At 38.7% G+C, this 16398-nt stretch overlaps 1 protein-coding gene across 2 annotated transcripts in view; it reads right to left on the bottom strand.

Moving 5' to 3' along the window:
* gpc6a (glypican 6a) overlaps window positions 1-16398 on the bottom strand; it is a 159846-nt gene continuing 143448 nt past the window's right edge. For both annotated transcript variants that reach the window (XM_056412393.1, XM_056412392.1), the window contains 3 exons: window positions 7585-7715; window positions 5877-6052; window positions 1-3968 (listed from right to left, as the gene is read on the bottom strand). In XM_056412393.1, coding sequence (XP_056268368.1) covers window positions 3748-3968; window positions 5877-6052; window positions 7585-7715 — 528 coding nt within the window. In that variant the 3' untranslated portion in view covers window positions 1-3747. The remainder of the gene's footprint in view (window positions 3969-5876; window positions 6053-7584; window positions 7716-16398) is intronic.

Below are 16398 nucleotides of genomic sequence, written 5' to 3'. Positions count from 1 at the left end.
TATTTTTTTAAATAAAATGTTTATTATTACATTAGCATTTATTTCTGTATACAAGAATGTGTAACAAAAGCCAATTAAGCATCAATTATAGTCTTTTAGAAATGGTAAGGCATGTCTGCATGTATAACCATCAACTTCAGTTCCCCCGAAACACTTCAAACAGCGTGCACTGACAGCTCCATAAATCTTAATGTGCTCCCTAGTTATCCGATTTTGCAAACCACAACGGTATCACACTCACAGCATATGTTTTAGCAAAAGTGCAGCAAACAATTAACATCGACACAGAGAAGACCTTGCATACCACGTTTTCAAAACATTCTGTAAAGAAAACCTCAGCAGACCATGATTTTACTCTTTCCCCCCAGTTTTTTTCAAATGTTATATAACACACTAACCTGCAGTTGTAATAGACTATTTTCTCTTTCTGTTGGATACCGTTTCTTTATACACAAAGAACATCCAAATGCAACCGTGTTACTGCACAATTTAATCGCGTTTTGGGGAACAATATGACACTTGACATCAAAATACAAATGCTGTCAAAACATTTGTGTTGAATACTAAAATATAGATGTTGATGTATTCTCTGAGAAATGTAAATGCCTCAAGATGAAATTCCTCCCTCTTTGGGAGCTCTCTGTGCTCATGTTACGATGATCTGGCCGAGGACTCATGAGCAATCAACAAAATATCGAAGACAAAAGAGTGTAAGCCATACAACTTCTGGGGAAAACAGTATGTGAGACTTTGGAGAGGTTGTTAAACTGTGTTTTTATGCATTTAGTTTCCCCTGGGCTTTGATCTCAAAGGGCTCAACAGGTTTACACCCCTGCAGTATGCAGGGAAATGTGCATGTACTCTTTTGACAATCACAATGGATTCACAGACCCAGATCCTAAATATGCTGATTGCATTGTGACCGAGCATCCAGTCTTGTGTGGTGATTGAAACAGCAACGGGATCAATGCATTGAAGATGGTCTCCTTTCCCTCCTGCTCCAGCACCACTGTGGCAAATGTTGCCAGAAGCAAAGCATCTCCACGGAGGTCTCCCATAGGTGATCGCTCCTCTACAGATTATGTTTTTGGTGGTCATCTCCTAATGCTGCTGCCTGGCTTTGCTGGTGAGTATCTTTTTTCTTTGCTCCCTTCCGTCGTCTAAGAACTGTTTGGCTTCCTCTAAGCTACCTGGAATGTTTTTTGTTAGGAAAATTCCTGTAAATATGTTGTATTACTGCTGAGCTGATGTCATCGCTGTGATGCTGGTATTGATATTTAATATTGATATTTCTATCTTATCTTTGTACTACCCTTTTTCTATTTACGTTTTCATTCAAATTAAGTGCACATTTTATGTGATTTATGTACATTAAAATGTATTCACTAAGTCTGTTTGAATAGCATGTTATTTGTATCCATACAACAACCCAAATGTACATACAAACAAGTTCAGGAAAAATTATCTTTCGGTCTATCCCATTAATGGTTTGATACACTCAATAGTTGTGACATAGGGCTGATCGGGTCAGTGTCATCTATCCTCAGACTTCGGTTGGATAGACTGTTGCCTTCCACAAGGTTCACGACCAGCCATTTAACTGGCCTGCTGGTTTTGGTGGGGTCATTTTGATCCGAATCAATATTACACCCTCCCCCCGCCTTAGGATTAATTTGACCCCATTCAATGTTTAATGTCGGTGTTCTTTCGGTAGTCAACAAACAAACATAAAGTGCCTCACACTTAAACTTGGAAAACAATATTAATTCTAATAATTTTCTGGAGGTTTTAATTGCTGGCGTCAAATTGAACCCAAAGGGTAAAATATGTTAGTAAATATAAAGGTAACAGGAGGGTGAAACATTGAATCGGGTCAAAATGACCCAAAGGCGGGGGGAGGGTGTAATATTGATTCGGGTCAAAATGACCCTAAGGCAACACAAGGGTTAAAGGTGCCATCTGTGAAGACAACCATGTTGCTGCCGCACACTTTGGCAATGCGGGTATCAGTCTACTTCAGTTGTTTTCACATTTGAAAGGAAAGCACTGCATTTCCCCTGCACGTGTCAGTTTTTCCTTAAAACACCAGCTTTTTATAGTTTTACAGGTGTTGACTGTAGCAGCTTGATGCTGCTATCCCTCTTGTGTGCTATGCTACGATGCTCTGTGTAATGTGCAGTCTCCTTGAGATGCTCACAGCAGCTGTTACTTTGTCACAGCAATGGGTTTGGGGAAGGCCTCTGTTGAGAAAAGAGACTTACTTGTTGGCCATGTGAAAGCATTTCAGGTGCTTATGGGCTGATGAGATTGGATCATTTAGGGTATTTTGTGAGAACAAACTATTGCCCTTGCTTCCTCCAGAACAAGTTAGAGGTAGATGACTGTTGAGAGATACAATTAAGGCTATGAACAGTAAAAGCACAGTCAGACCTTGCTTCTTTTTTGTGTTTCTGACTTTGTGCATGCTTTTAAAGCTGACTACTTGTATACCTTGCAGACTGTAGCGGGGGTGGGTGTGTTCTGATTGGTCAAACTAGAACATGCACATTTCACTGCGGTGCTCCGTAAGATGTAGAGCCTGTCAGAGGACTGAACTTTCAGGAGTAGGGTTAACATGTGTAGTCTTACATATATGTAATATAAACCAAGTATTAAAAACAAGCTACATAAATCATCATAACATGAATTATTAATGCATGGGGGCCAAGGAAATGATGTCATGGGCATAACTTAATATCTATAATATACTGAAATATGAGACATAAAAAGAAAATCTGAATTGTTTAAGCAGATGGTAAGTACCGAAAACAAAGAGATTAAATCAGGTAACTGAATATTGTTAGCAGACAATTGTAGTATAATGGCTTAGTGTTTACAGATGATCGAATAACTTGTAAAAAACGATTATACATTTATAAAAAATGTAGCCATTTACTAAACCTGTAATATCACATTACGGTACCTTGCAGTGAAATACATACTGTTCAGTACAGTCAAATGATCTGAAAATATAGATTTTCTGTCTCTATGGGGTGGACAGTTCCTCTAGCTTTATAAACTTATGAAGCCGACAAAAATAATCTGTGCAAAGAAGTTCTCTTAGTGCACTACATTAGCACTTTCTTAGAGATAATTAAATGTGCAAGTATAAAGTGGCTATAAGAACTGCTGTTTCCTGAAGCCACACTGATATGACCAAACGGGAAACCAAGTGAACTGCTGCACCAACCAATGCCAAAAACTGTGTAGCCTGCATACAAAAGAACTTTTACAAAAAAAGTTTTTTGTCAGTTAACATCATTTTCACGCATGCACACTGTAAGACTTTTGTCTGAGGCGGACAAGACCAATTGGGAAAAACGTGTGTCGTCTCATTTGCACAACTCCATCTAACAAAAGCAAAGAAAAAAAATCCCTTTATCTAAAATATCAGATCAGATGTTTTTTACTTTAACAGAGAGGTATGTTCTTTTAAACCCACTTCAGAATAATATGAAATCATCACATTTTCTTTTTTTAAGAGATGTGAAAGCTGGTTCAATAATGGCACCGAGCATTCTTTGGGGGACGAGCAGGATGCAGCACTGCACTCACTTCCAGTCCTCCGGTACCAAACCACACCGTAAGCCGTTCACGACAGGTTTCCATGAGCTTGTACAAAGTCCAGTGAGGGAACAGCAGTAGAACTTGCTGTTAAACATACTATACATATCGTATAAAAGTAAGTGATCAGGCCACACGCATGTATTATCTCCATTGAGTCTGCATTGCTCGGAGTGGGAGGGTGAGGGCGGTCATCACCAGCAGCAGGGAGGCTCTGCGGGAAAAGGACCTGCCTGCGGCTGCTGCTGCGTGTACTTCACTTCTGTCGGCTAAGATCACTGGAGCCTCCATTTCAACAACAACAAACTCTGTTGTGCAGCCTTCAGAGCAGCCGCTGCCACTGCCGGAAGTACTGCCCTCTTCACCTAAAGCAAACAAAGAAAATCACACAAATTGAAATTCACAAATAATGTTGTCACACGCCGCTATTTGATTGGTTAATGGCAAAGGGGAAGTTTAAAAAAAGCCCTAGTTACACCAACAAGTGGCACAACAAAACTCACCCGAGATATAGGTGGTGCTAAAATTAGTTTTTGCCAACGCTATGCGTCATTGTCCAAATACACTTCATCAGTGAGTGAACAGCAAAGATACTTGCAGCAGAGATATCACTTCATGATTGTGTCTGTGGATTTTCTGTTCTTTTAATAATCCTTTGTGCTCTCTTGATAACACATATATGGGTTGTACATTTCTGTGTGTAAAGTCGTATTGAACTACTTCCAACTAAATCCACTCTTAGAATACTAATTCAATGTAATTTCCAAATAAAATTCCAGAGACATCTTATTCGGTTGAAATACATTAATCTTTTCTCGCTGTGGGAGCCAGGGTAAAATACCTTTCCACCTGTTTAATGGAGACCAACACACTATGAGAAAAGAGGGCTGAAATATGATAGGGTTTCCTGCTAACCTGGCCTGCCAGATGGTTTGTTACACAGACCCATCTGAGAAGGCTTCATTGGCAACCGTTTTGAAAAAGGGCGGTCTCTTTCACACGGCAAGTGATTGGATGAAGTTTGTCATCAAACTCTTCCCGAAGTGTGGAGAAGCAAAAACTGTTTTTCCATCGAGAAAAAAATTCACTGTCGTTCTTTTCTTTTCTTTCAATGAATACAATACTCACCAGTTCTACTCTAACCTACCAGTCCCCACCAGTGCTATTTTGAACAAAGATACGGCTCTACATGTCATCTCACACACACCTAAGCCCCGCCCATAGCTGCTGCTAGCTCCTCAGGGCCCTGATGCTCGGGCTTACTGCACATTACACACATTACTTGAAGCCTGACAAGATAGATTTTCTCATCTCTTGCATGATCTCGTGGTGGAATCGCACAGATCTAGCTGCCGTGCGAGGTAACTGAATTACTGATAACCCTAATAACCGCTGCATAAATTATACATTAAAAGGAGAAGGGCGCTATGTTCGTGGCCGGGATTGTTAGTGACGGTGGTGATTGAGTAAGGTTGTTCGGGAGAATGTATTCAAATTAACTGACTTCACTACACTTTCTTTTCATCATTTTTTGCAGGTCACAGAACAAAAAGATTATTTTGCGGGATTCTAAACGGACGATATTGGCAGTTATGAATAGCAGTATGTGCAAAAGATAGATCTTTGAACAAGGATGTTCCACTAACAAAGCATAGTACTGTATATGCATGGCATATTGTTTACTTCTTTCTTATGAAGCCTGATCCTGTAAGATATTAATCTCTGCAAAACATGTTACTGCTGCATTTCTAGTGTTGAAGAAGACAACACAAACAGACAGCAACAAACATGTAGTCATGCAGTCACACATTTGATTTAAAGCTCAGAGAATCCTCCATCTTGTCAGCTGAATGGGATACATAATGAAAATGAAAAAGTAGTTTCTGTCATGGCAGCATTGGAGATGGACATGTTCCTAAACATAGACTTGGCTTCCTATCAATGTCTGTGTCACTATACCTTCAGTGATCTCTTCTCCTAATAATGTCATTCTTGCCTCAGTGCAACACTGAGTCATCCTGTGGAGTTGTATGATGAGTTGCTACATGAACGACACCTGGGATCTTTTTTCGAAACAGTTTACACTTGATATTCCTGCGGGGGTATTGTGTTCGTGCGTGTGTCTGTGTGTGTGTCTGTCTTTTTGTCTGTCTGTCTAAGTGTGGTCCAATCAAAACCGATTGCAAAAACTTTTCTTTCAAATGATTATTATTATTATTATCTCATCTCCATCCCATCTCAGTTGCAAACACCTGAGGGATTGTAGAACTTACTTGAGTCCTGGAAGTAGATGTCGTTTCCATTGTAAGCGTTCTTTAGTTTGTTGGTCATGACACGTAGAGCCATGATCTGCTGTCGTATCAGTGTGTCAGGCCTGGTGATGTCCACATCCACCTCTGGGTTGTTCACCTGGTTGGTTAGACCCTCCTTCACCACTTCAGGGAAATATCTGGACACAATCATACGGAACCAACTTTAGAAGAATATTTTCTAGATGTATCTAAAAAAACAAAACAATGTAGTCCATATTTGCTTGATTTTTACTTTAATTTGCCTTGCTCGAACTAACAGAAATACAAGTGTCAGTCTTCATAAATCATTCAAATTAATCTATCAAGTAGAATCAGTGACACTGAATATGAGGCAATCTATTATGGATTCTGACAGAGTTCAATACACAATAGAGCAGTTTGCTTTTACAGAACACACCTCATATTCACAAATAACCACAAATGAATAGTTTGTCTATTTATGCACTATTTATTTAATTTGCTTGTGTTATATTTGTTTGCAACATGTGTGGTGTCAAAGCGGTGAGGATATTCACTTAATTTCGCCTAGAGTACTTTTGTTTTGTTTCACTTTATGTTTTGGTTTTCTTTGGGGTGGCATGGTTTGTCTCCCACCGATGCAATCAGTTGTTGTCATTTTCCAGTATCAGCCACTTGAGCAGCCATCGAGTCTTTCACAAACTGAAATGAGTTTGACCAGTACTTTGCATCCTTTCTATCTCCACAATTCCACAAATAGATAATCTGTAGAAATTGTGGAACTTGTGTGAATATCTTATGATGTTGGTGCAAGAGTAGACCAACTGAAATTAGATGGATTCATAAGAGCTACTCTTTTGAACGACAGCTGCTTAAATTAAGCAAAGCATAAGTGTGTAATTAGGCTTAATAGTCGATTTCATCTTGGGAGTAGTTGCACTTTGCTACATAACACCCTTAATGTGCCTGATGCCTACACATATGGCTACTATTTTTTTAAACATAGTGAATCAAAAACAATTTAACTGCAGCCCAATAATAAAAGAAATGCACCACATGTGTATCATTTCATTATAGCCTTTGTTTTGACACATTTTTGTTGTATTTTGACACATTGTTATACTTATTGTGCATGTGTATATGTCAACATTAAACCATTCATTTAATATTGTACTTGCTAAGTGAAATTTACGAAATCAATGTTGGAGTAACAACAGAAATAACAGGAGAATCCGATAAATTCACAACACACTACTAACATGTTCTGCCTTATACTGGCGGTTTATCATCACTGGACAATCAATTTACCTTCTAGACTTAAAGTGATATCTAAAAATGTCCCTGGCACCAACAGAAGAATGAGCATGTTTTCTGTTCTGAATGATGTGATGATGGGGTGATACATTTTCTCTGCAAGCGTCCCTGGTTCACTGTCAGAGAAAACAACTTACTCTCCAATCTACTCTCTGCTGGGCGACACTCTACACGCTGCAGTGGCGATGAGAGCTGTTTGAAACTCCACAGTCCTCTGGGAATTAAAGCCTCGGAGATTATATTGAAGTTCTCCATATAAGCACGAACCATTGTACTTACTCAGAGACTGTTCATCTGGGAACACAGTGTGGTTATTTTAATCTCTGGCAGGCAAAACGTGATAACCGCGGAGTGGGGTGACTTTGCTGTGGTTATAAAGAGCAGCAGAAGTCCTCACCTGCCCTTCGTGTGGCTGTTCCAGCACTGATCCTCATCCGACTCTGTGAGATTGCCTTTGGCACAGATGTCATCTGGCAGGTTGGACCAGAACCTCTTGGACTCATTTAACTTCTCTTTGATGTCAATCATCTGCCGTGGGCCAGAAAAAGGAATAAGATATATATACAGGACTGTCTCAGAAAATTAGAATATTGTGATAAAGTTCTTTATTTTCTGTAATGCAATAAAAAAAACAAAAATGTCATGCATTCTGGATTCATTACAAATCAACTGAAATATTGCAAGCCTTTTATTCTTTTAATATTGCTGATTATGGCTTACAGCTTAAGAAAACTCAAATATCCTATCTCTAAATATTAGAATATCATGAAAAAGTATACTAGTAGGGTATTAAACAAATCACTTGAATCGTCTAATTAACTCGAAACACCTGGAAACACATTTTCAAATGTTTGATTTTGTTTTGCTGTTATAAATCTTTTTTTTTACTTGGTCTGAGGAAATATTCAAATTTTATGAGATAGGATTTTAGAGTTTTCTTAAGCTGTAAGCCATAATCAGCAATATAAAAAGAATAAAAGGCTTGCAATATTTCAGTTGATTTGTAATGAATCCAGAATGCATGACATTTTTGTTTTTTTAATTGCATTACAGAAAATAAAGAACTTTATCACAATATTCTAATTTTCTGAGACAGTCCTGTATATATATATATACACACACACAAACTTTATACACTTTTTATGATGGATAAAAAAAGCAGAAAAAAGCCCTCATTGATACATGCTCAAGAAACTAGAAAACGAGAAATAAAACAAACACGAATACAGAAGTCTCCAATAGCTCCATCTCTGTATGCGAGGGTGATTTTAAACATTCATGTGGCAACACAAGTGTATGTAGTTGCAGTACTCCATCTGTTCATTTATTCCATCAGGAGAGAAGTGCTGTTGGGAATGGGGTTCTTTTTCTTCCCATGTTGCTTCTTGTCCACTTTTATCCATATTGTGTTAATTTCTGATTCATACATGACAGAGTTTTGAATTTGATATTTGGCATAAGCTGTCACCCACGACTGATTCAATCTGGACTCAGCAAGTTTGTGCGGGTGACCAGAATACAGGCAAAAAAAACAAACAGCCGAGTGGACTCATGGTGTACAGAGCACATGATGTCACTTTTGTCGTTCCGTTCTTTATGTATAAAGCGAAACCAGCAGCCTGTTAGTTTATTTTAAAAATGTATGTTGGCAAGAAAGAACCTTGTTGATGGGTCACAACCTTCTCTGTGAATTTATATTACTTTCAACAGTGTTGCCATTTTTTCTGTAAACTGTTTTTGACTTTAACCCAATTTCAGCTGGCGAATTCTGTCAGGCTAGAGTGTTAAATCTCAAACTATTTATATGCACATGTTTCAAAAACAACATCTGATTTAATGCAAAGCCCCATGCCTCTATTGTTAATAGTAATATTACAACCGAGTTGTCAACATATACAAACATATATTAATATATGTTACCTCAACTTTAGAGAGGAAACACTGTTGTCTGCTGTGGCCACAACTTTGAACCACACAGTTCAAGTGGGTGTTCAAATGTGTAGGCCCAGTACTGTGGCAGGACCAAAACAAAATCTAGAGAATTATTAAATCAAACGCAAGGAATTGCACACCTTCCGGTGCAAACCCTTTTCAATAAGTAGCGAGGCGTTACTGCATTTTACCCCAGGAAAAAAAAACTTTTAACCAATGAAGGGAGCTTCATTGGTTGAAAGGGTTTTTATTAATGGAGCACAGGAAAGAAAATATAGCTGCCACTGTGTCTAATATTCTGACACATCAACCAAAAGTAGCAATAGATATGTTTTTTTTCCAATTACTTGAGTTAAATATATATATATATATTGTATTTATTTGACAAAAACAATTCCACTTACTCCATTTGTATTGATTCTTCAAATATTTCCAAATTCAGTAGCAATCACACACACACACACACACACACACACACACACACACACACACACACACACACACACACACACACACACACACACACACACACACACACAGACATACAGTCAGACACACACACACACACACACACACAGGTAATAATTCATAGAGGTCTATAATAACAAGGTTGAGACTACAGCAGAATTCCAGAGCAACATTTTGAATTCTCTGCCATCCCTGAATTGATGCGTCACCTGCCGTGTCTATCTAATTGATCTATTCACATATTCTCCCTCCATACTCTGCACACTTTGCCAGATTAACTGCATACTTCAAACATTACATGGATTATTACATGTTATGCTGCAATTGGGGCTGCACGGTGGTGTAGTGGCTAGCACTGTCGCCTCACAGCAAGAGGGCCGTGGGTTCAATTCCCGGCCGGGCCGGTCCCTCTGTGTGGAGTTTGCATGTTCTCCCTGTGGCAGCATGGGTTCTCCGGTTTCCTCCCACAGTCCTAAAACATGCTTAGGTTAATTGATCTCTAAATTGCCCATAGGTGTGAATGGTTGTCTGTCTCTATGTGTACCCTGAGATGCGTCCTGTCCAGAGTGTACCCTGCCTTCGCCCAATGTCAGCTGGGATCGGCTCCAGCTCCAGGATAATCGGTTTGGATAATGGAATGGAACGTGAAACCTCAGTTACCATTGCAGTAATTTTCACGCTTTACATTCTCGCACAGCACATTTAAACAATAATAGCAGTGGCATATTTGTTATTGAAATTCATAGTAGTTCTTGAACAAATGGTACTTTGATTTCACACGGAAGATAAAAGAAGCAGTCTCTCATTCTAATTGATTTCATAAGGTGAATAAACAATACGTTCAATGAGTTGTTAGATTTAAGCTGTATTGTTTGTATACTAAACCATATATATATATATTCCAAATATAAAAGAGAAAGTTGTTTGAGAATATTGTTGGGATGCCTCAGACTAGTAATTTATTTGGCTGGGGTTATTGAAGCTTAAATCTCAATAAACATGCTTTATATATGTATGTATCTACATATGGACGTACGTATGTATGTATCTATATACAAATATATATGACATTAAAACCCACTAGTTATCATCTAACGATGAAATAAAGCCTCTTGCCCCCAGAGGCTTATCCGTCATCAGACTGCCCAAATGGACGAGGTAAAACGTGTTCAGACATCAGGCGTTCAGACGTCAGCTGTTCAGTCGTCAGGCGTTCAGGCGTCAGGCGTTCAGTTGCTACCCCAAAGCACTTTGCATGTGCTAAATATTTAACAATGTTACCCATCTGCATGAACCAGCTATTGTTCTGAAAATAATCCCTTTCTGAGATTTTAAAATCTAGGGGGAAAAAAATGGACACGAAGTGGTCAACCTTGTGGTTAATTTAAGAACACTCACCCTTCCCCCCCTAATCCTAATCCGACCTCACTGACAAAATATGACAATTATAATCCCATTTCTGCATATTGTATTTCTACCAACTGCTACAACTTTCTGTTCATGTTTTGCCACTTTCCCACCCACAGCTCCTACTGCACTTACTGCACTCCTTCTGCTGTCTGACGAGAACAAATGTTCTCCCAAGAATTTCTCTTCATTTGATCCCCCCCCCCCCCCCCAAGCACTGTGTCATAGGCTTTTTTTGGGGCTTTCATAAATAGTTTATGATGGGTTGGGAACTGTTGTGGGTCTGGAATCTCGAAACAAACACACTTGATGACATGAACTGATGTTTTTCTGCCTTTAGTAGTATAAAAACAAACAGAATGCTGCTCCATTGAGTGTGATAGTGATTCTTCAAGGGTAATGATACAGCCATAATTAGCTTCAGTGGCATGTCTACTGAATGCAAAGCTGTGGGCACCAACAACGCAGGTGTTTGATTATTGACTGTTTAAGTTTCTGATATATAAACCAATATATTTAGTTATGTGCTAACCAAACAATAGCAAGAGATGCAGCGGTGCCACCACAGCCGGCACTGAAGCTATTGCAACATTTTACTTACAGTTACAAGTTGTTTACAGCTCATTCATGCTTGTCGCCATTTCTCTGTCACAACTCTGTTGTCAGACACACACACACACACACACACACACACACACACGCATCATGTCCTAGGGAAAGTGCATACAGTGAAGCCTGGGGTGAACCATGAAAGGGCCTGTACCAACAGGGCGCCACTCCAGGAGACTGCCCTCACATTTGATGTGGTATTCCTGTCATGGAGACACAAAAGCTGGTTAAGTTTGACACATCCTGGTGGGCTGAGATTGATTATGGCCCAAAGCTTCCTGGCACTGACAACACAATATAGATGAGATCAGAATGTGATTGGTTGTTATACTTGAACCTCTACATTTAACCACGTTAATAAGCCGAGTGTCTGCAAGCAGGAATATTTCAGTTGAATTGGAAGCAGCGACAATAAATACATATGTATACATATAAGTAAATTGTTCCATGTGTGGTTCATTTTTAAATCGATGCTTATGAAAGTATAATGAAGTTGTGTTCCATCTTCATAACAAATGTGCAGTCCACATACACGGTGACAAGAGTTCAGTATCATCAGTATCAGAACAGCCTGTTTCACTCCACAACTATATAAACAATTGTTCATGAATAAATGCAAACATATGGACACACACAAACGCACACACAAAAACTGCACCATGGGGGAATTGTGCGGACAAAAATCTAACTCAGTGGCTATGACTCCAGCTAGAAAAGTTACTGCTGCTGCAGCCAAAAAGATTAGATGGAGCCGAACCTTCAGTGTCTCTCGTCTTCTCAATGGCACCGCTGCACTGCTTGACACAAACCTCTAAATAACGGATACTATCAACTACAGGTTAATTGGTAGAAGAGATCAAGAACACTGATACAGATATTTCTCATTTGTACCGATGTACATGTTTATTTTATCTGATGTCTATTTTCTATCCGTCTATCAAACTGTCTGTTTATCACTGTGCTGAGTGGGAGTGGAGCTGTAGCTCCCAGAAGCAAGCACTGCTTAAGGCTACATCCACACCACTACGTATTCATTTAAAACCGGGTTTTAAAACTAAAACACAGCAAAAAGATTTCCGTTAATACTAGTAAGCATACAAATGTATATTACATGACTTTTCACCTACACTGGGCCGGCAGGTGCCAGTGTAAACAGGAAGTGGATGTGTTGCTTTGTCATAGTATTATAGTAGTCTCTGATAATAAAGATAGTGTTCGATACTGAAGATATTAATCTAAAATATTCCTCTATACTCTAATAAACACATTTATTGTAAAGTTTTAGATCTGTTTTAGAGTTAGTTAGAGCTCTACAAAGTTTGCTAGATTATGGGTCAATAAATGTGGTCAAGACACGTCTCTCACAAATTAGTTCTGACTCGTTGCTTTTATTGCTCTGCCGGAGGGCTGAAGTCCTCATCGTACTGGACATAATTTATGCTTTTGTTCATTTACAGTTTCTGTGTGCGTCCAGCACCATCCGCAAATGCCGCTGGACACGGCGCTTGCTAATCACTCCAATAACAGCTGCTTCCTCTGCATGTCGACAGTCGTAGGATTATGAATGCAGAATTTAACTGTACAACAGCTGCTAGTAGAGACAACTAGGCCATTCACGCCTGAATGCCAGTTATCTGTGTTGAATTAACCGCAGGTAGACGATCAAGGCTGCTGCTGACGTGACGAATCAGGGAAGAACGCGTCGTGATTGATAAGAGCCAATCAAGTAACCAACACATTTCCGTCATCGTTTTAAAACTTATGCGGTTCTGCCTAACGTAGCCCCGGAGATCTAAAACTTATCAGGCTTCGTTCGCGTTTTTAAACTGCTTTAATGTAGTTGTGTGGATAAAGCCTAAGAACACAGTGTCCACCTAAAAAAATAATGTCCCTTTATAAAAAATGTCAATAGGGCCTAAATTAAATTCTAATTGCTGTTGTGTAAGAGTGATATGTATCAGAGTTCATTTATTTCTTGTTTTAGCTGTTACATCTACATTTAAAGTTGTTTCACTTTGCATCGCCATGGCTGAGGAAATACCACAGGGGTATAATCCAGGCCATGCTTACTTTCACATGCACACTCACTCAGCACAATTACATCATTTTTGTTTTCTTTCTTTTTCTTATTTTGTCTTTCTTATGTACGTACTTTTCGTTTTATGTTTATAATTTTGTAAAATATTGTAATATTACAGAGGTGGAGGCTTCAAATAAGCCCAGTTGGCTTTTTGTCTCTTCACGCAGAGTGATATTAATCTATCTCTATTATGTTTGATTATTTTTTAATAGTATTGCTTGAGTATTGCAAATAAATAAACCTAAACCTAAACATCTTAATCAATTTCAGACTGTGTTATCTGCAAGTTAATACAATTACAATCCCCTGGGCAAAGGTTCTTGTGCCTATATTTATCTTTCAACTCTGACCTAATGATTGAGAGGATGTTGCCCACTGGCTTGGCTGTATGTGAAGTTGCACCGCATACACATTTTCCAGGCACATGGTAATAACAGTGACTCCTAACCTGTTCAATATACAGTACATAGACCCAAGAGTGTTGTGTTGCAAGCTATCCTTTCCACATTTTTTACTGAAAATGTGAAAAATAGATTTGGATGATCTTACCCTTACATTTTAAATATACTTGTGTATTTATTATGTGCCAACAGAAAATCCCAAACAGGGGAGTGTGACAACACAACACATTTTCAGTTTCTATTGCCAAAATTAAAAAAAGAACAGCACAGTTTTACTATTCTTATCTGTTTCTCCTTTCCTTTGTGTACTGCCTTAATCAAAGATTGTATTCAAACAACGCTTTATCCCAACTCACCTCCTCCTGGTTTTGCTGTCTTGGAAGTGGTCTCAAGTGCTTGTGGCTCCATTATAGCATTTAGGGTGCCATGCAGCAATGCATGTTAATATAGGGCCAGTTATTTAAATAAGGGCTTTTACTGGTCACATCCACCTGCTTCAGCTCCAAATAACATACAGTTGACTCTAATTAGGCCGAGCTGCTTTAAACTTAGCTGTGAACTCATTAAACAGGGCAACAGCAAATCAGACAGAACTAACGCGCTCATTGTAAGTTCAGCTTCTCATAGTATTCTTTTTGTTCAGTTGAAGTTTCGTCTTGGCACATTACAAGCCTTTTCGTGAATATGAATGCTGATTAATGTTAAGTTCAATTTAATTAAATTTGTTTAGTATCACCCCAAAATCACAAATCACAATTTTGCCTGAGAGGGCTTTACAATGTGCACACATACGACATCCTCTGTCCCGGCACCTCACATCAGATCAGGAAAAAATCCGTTGAGACCTTTAACAGGGTCAAAAAAGGGGAGACACATTCAGGAGAGCAACAGAGGAGGAATTCCTCTCCCAGGATGGAGAGAAGTGCAATAGATGTCATGTGCACAGAATGAACCACAGAGTTACACCACATCAAGTATATGCAGATGCTCTCTGTCTGTCTTTAAAATGACCGGTTTTCACTGTGAAGAGTTGTATCCAGAGTGGAATTGGAGCCGTAGCTCACTGAAGCAAGTTTTAAACTCGAGAATGGACACCAGGATAAGGTCTCTGTTAACAACAGTGATTCTCTGCCTGAGAACACACATGGACCATTATAGAAGTCTATCTTAATCAATCTCACGAAAGCAAAATGATCCACTATGACTCACAGTATTTAAAAAAAGTAAGCATTTATCAAAACCCAAGCATGCACCACCTGCTTGTCAGTCTTGTTAACTACCTAATACGAAACTAAATTTTCTTAGGACTAAATAACAATAAAAAAGAAAAGAATAATTATTTTCAAAACTAGTATATTTAGAACGGCAGATGACAAAGCAGCGAAATGACTAACAAAAACGGTTGGTTCATAATTTCATATTTTACCAGGGCACAACGCTGGATACCATGGCACAATGTTGCCTTCACAGTCTACGGGCTTTAATAGATAAATCCCAGTGTTCCTTGATCTGCGTCTAGACAGTCACACAGGCCTTTGCAAAATGATCTCAATGTGTGTTCAGGCTCATGTTGATTTAAAAGCCCAGAACGTGGTTTAAATACTAACAATAGAAATAAAATCAATACAGATTTTTAGAGGAGCCCAGTGTCGGAGGCCAAAAGGGAGATAATGTGTTTCCTCATTCTCGACCAAGTAAGAAGCTCGGCTGCATATATTTAGAGCTATAGCTCCAGTCTCAAATAAATACTCCACAACCTAAAATATGTCAACACAGTAACACTAATCATGATGGGGGAGGGGAAATGGAAGCACAAATGATGGCATCCTGGATGTTTGAAGGTAAAACAACACCAGCTTCTTACTGGAGTGAGGTTGAATAGGGTTATACATGGAGACATACATATCTGCGAGAGTGGAAATTAGATATTTCTGTATTTGTGCTATTTTCCCTGGTTGCATGTGGGCTGGGCTCATTTACAAAACGGATGAGTTTGTGTTTATCAGAATGTATGGATATTCGTATTAAATGTGACAGTAGATGAAATTAGTTTGCTTATGTTTCCCGGCAGTTCATAATCAAATCTGATCAAACCAAATAGTTATATTAAGCAAATTACATGCTTTTTAGGAATAACCTTTAAAAACTAAAAATATTTCTCTTTGCTTATTTAGTTTTAAATATGTAATGTCTTCAAAGTAGAGAAAAAAAACATAATTTACGATTGACTTAATATGAGCTTAGCTGATGTGCAATTGAATGTAACAATCGGTTTAAAAAGAAGAGCCATTTATTGGATTACCTTCTGATTTAT

Source organism: Pseudoliparis swirei, chromosome 4 (assembly GCF_029220125.1).
Source record: "Pseudoliparis swirei isolate HS2019 ecotype Mariana Trench chromosome 4, NWPU_hadal_v1, whole genome shotgun sequence".
Lineage (NCBI taxonomy): Eukaryota > Metazoa > Chordata > Actinopteri > Perciformes > Liparidae > Pseudoliparis > Pseudoliparis swirei.
This window is presented reverse-complemented; position numbering and strand designations above follow the sequence as displayed.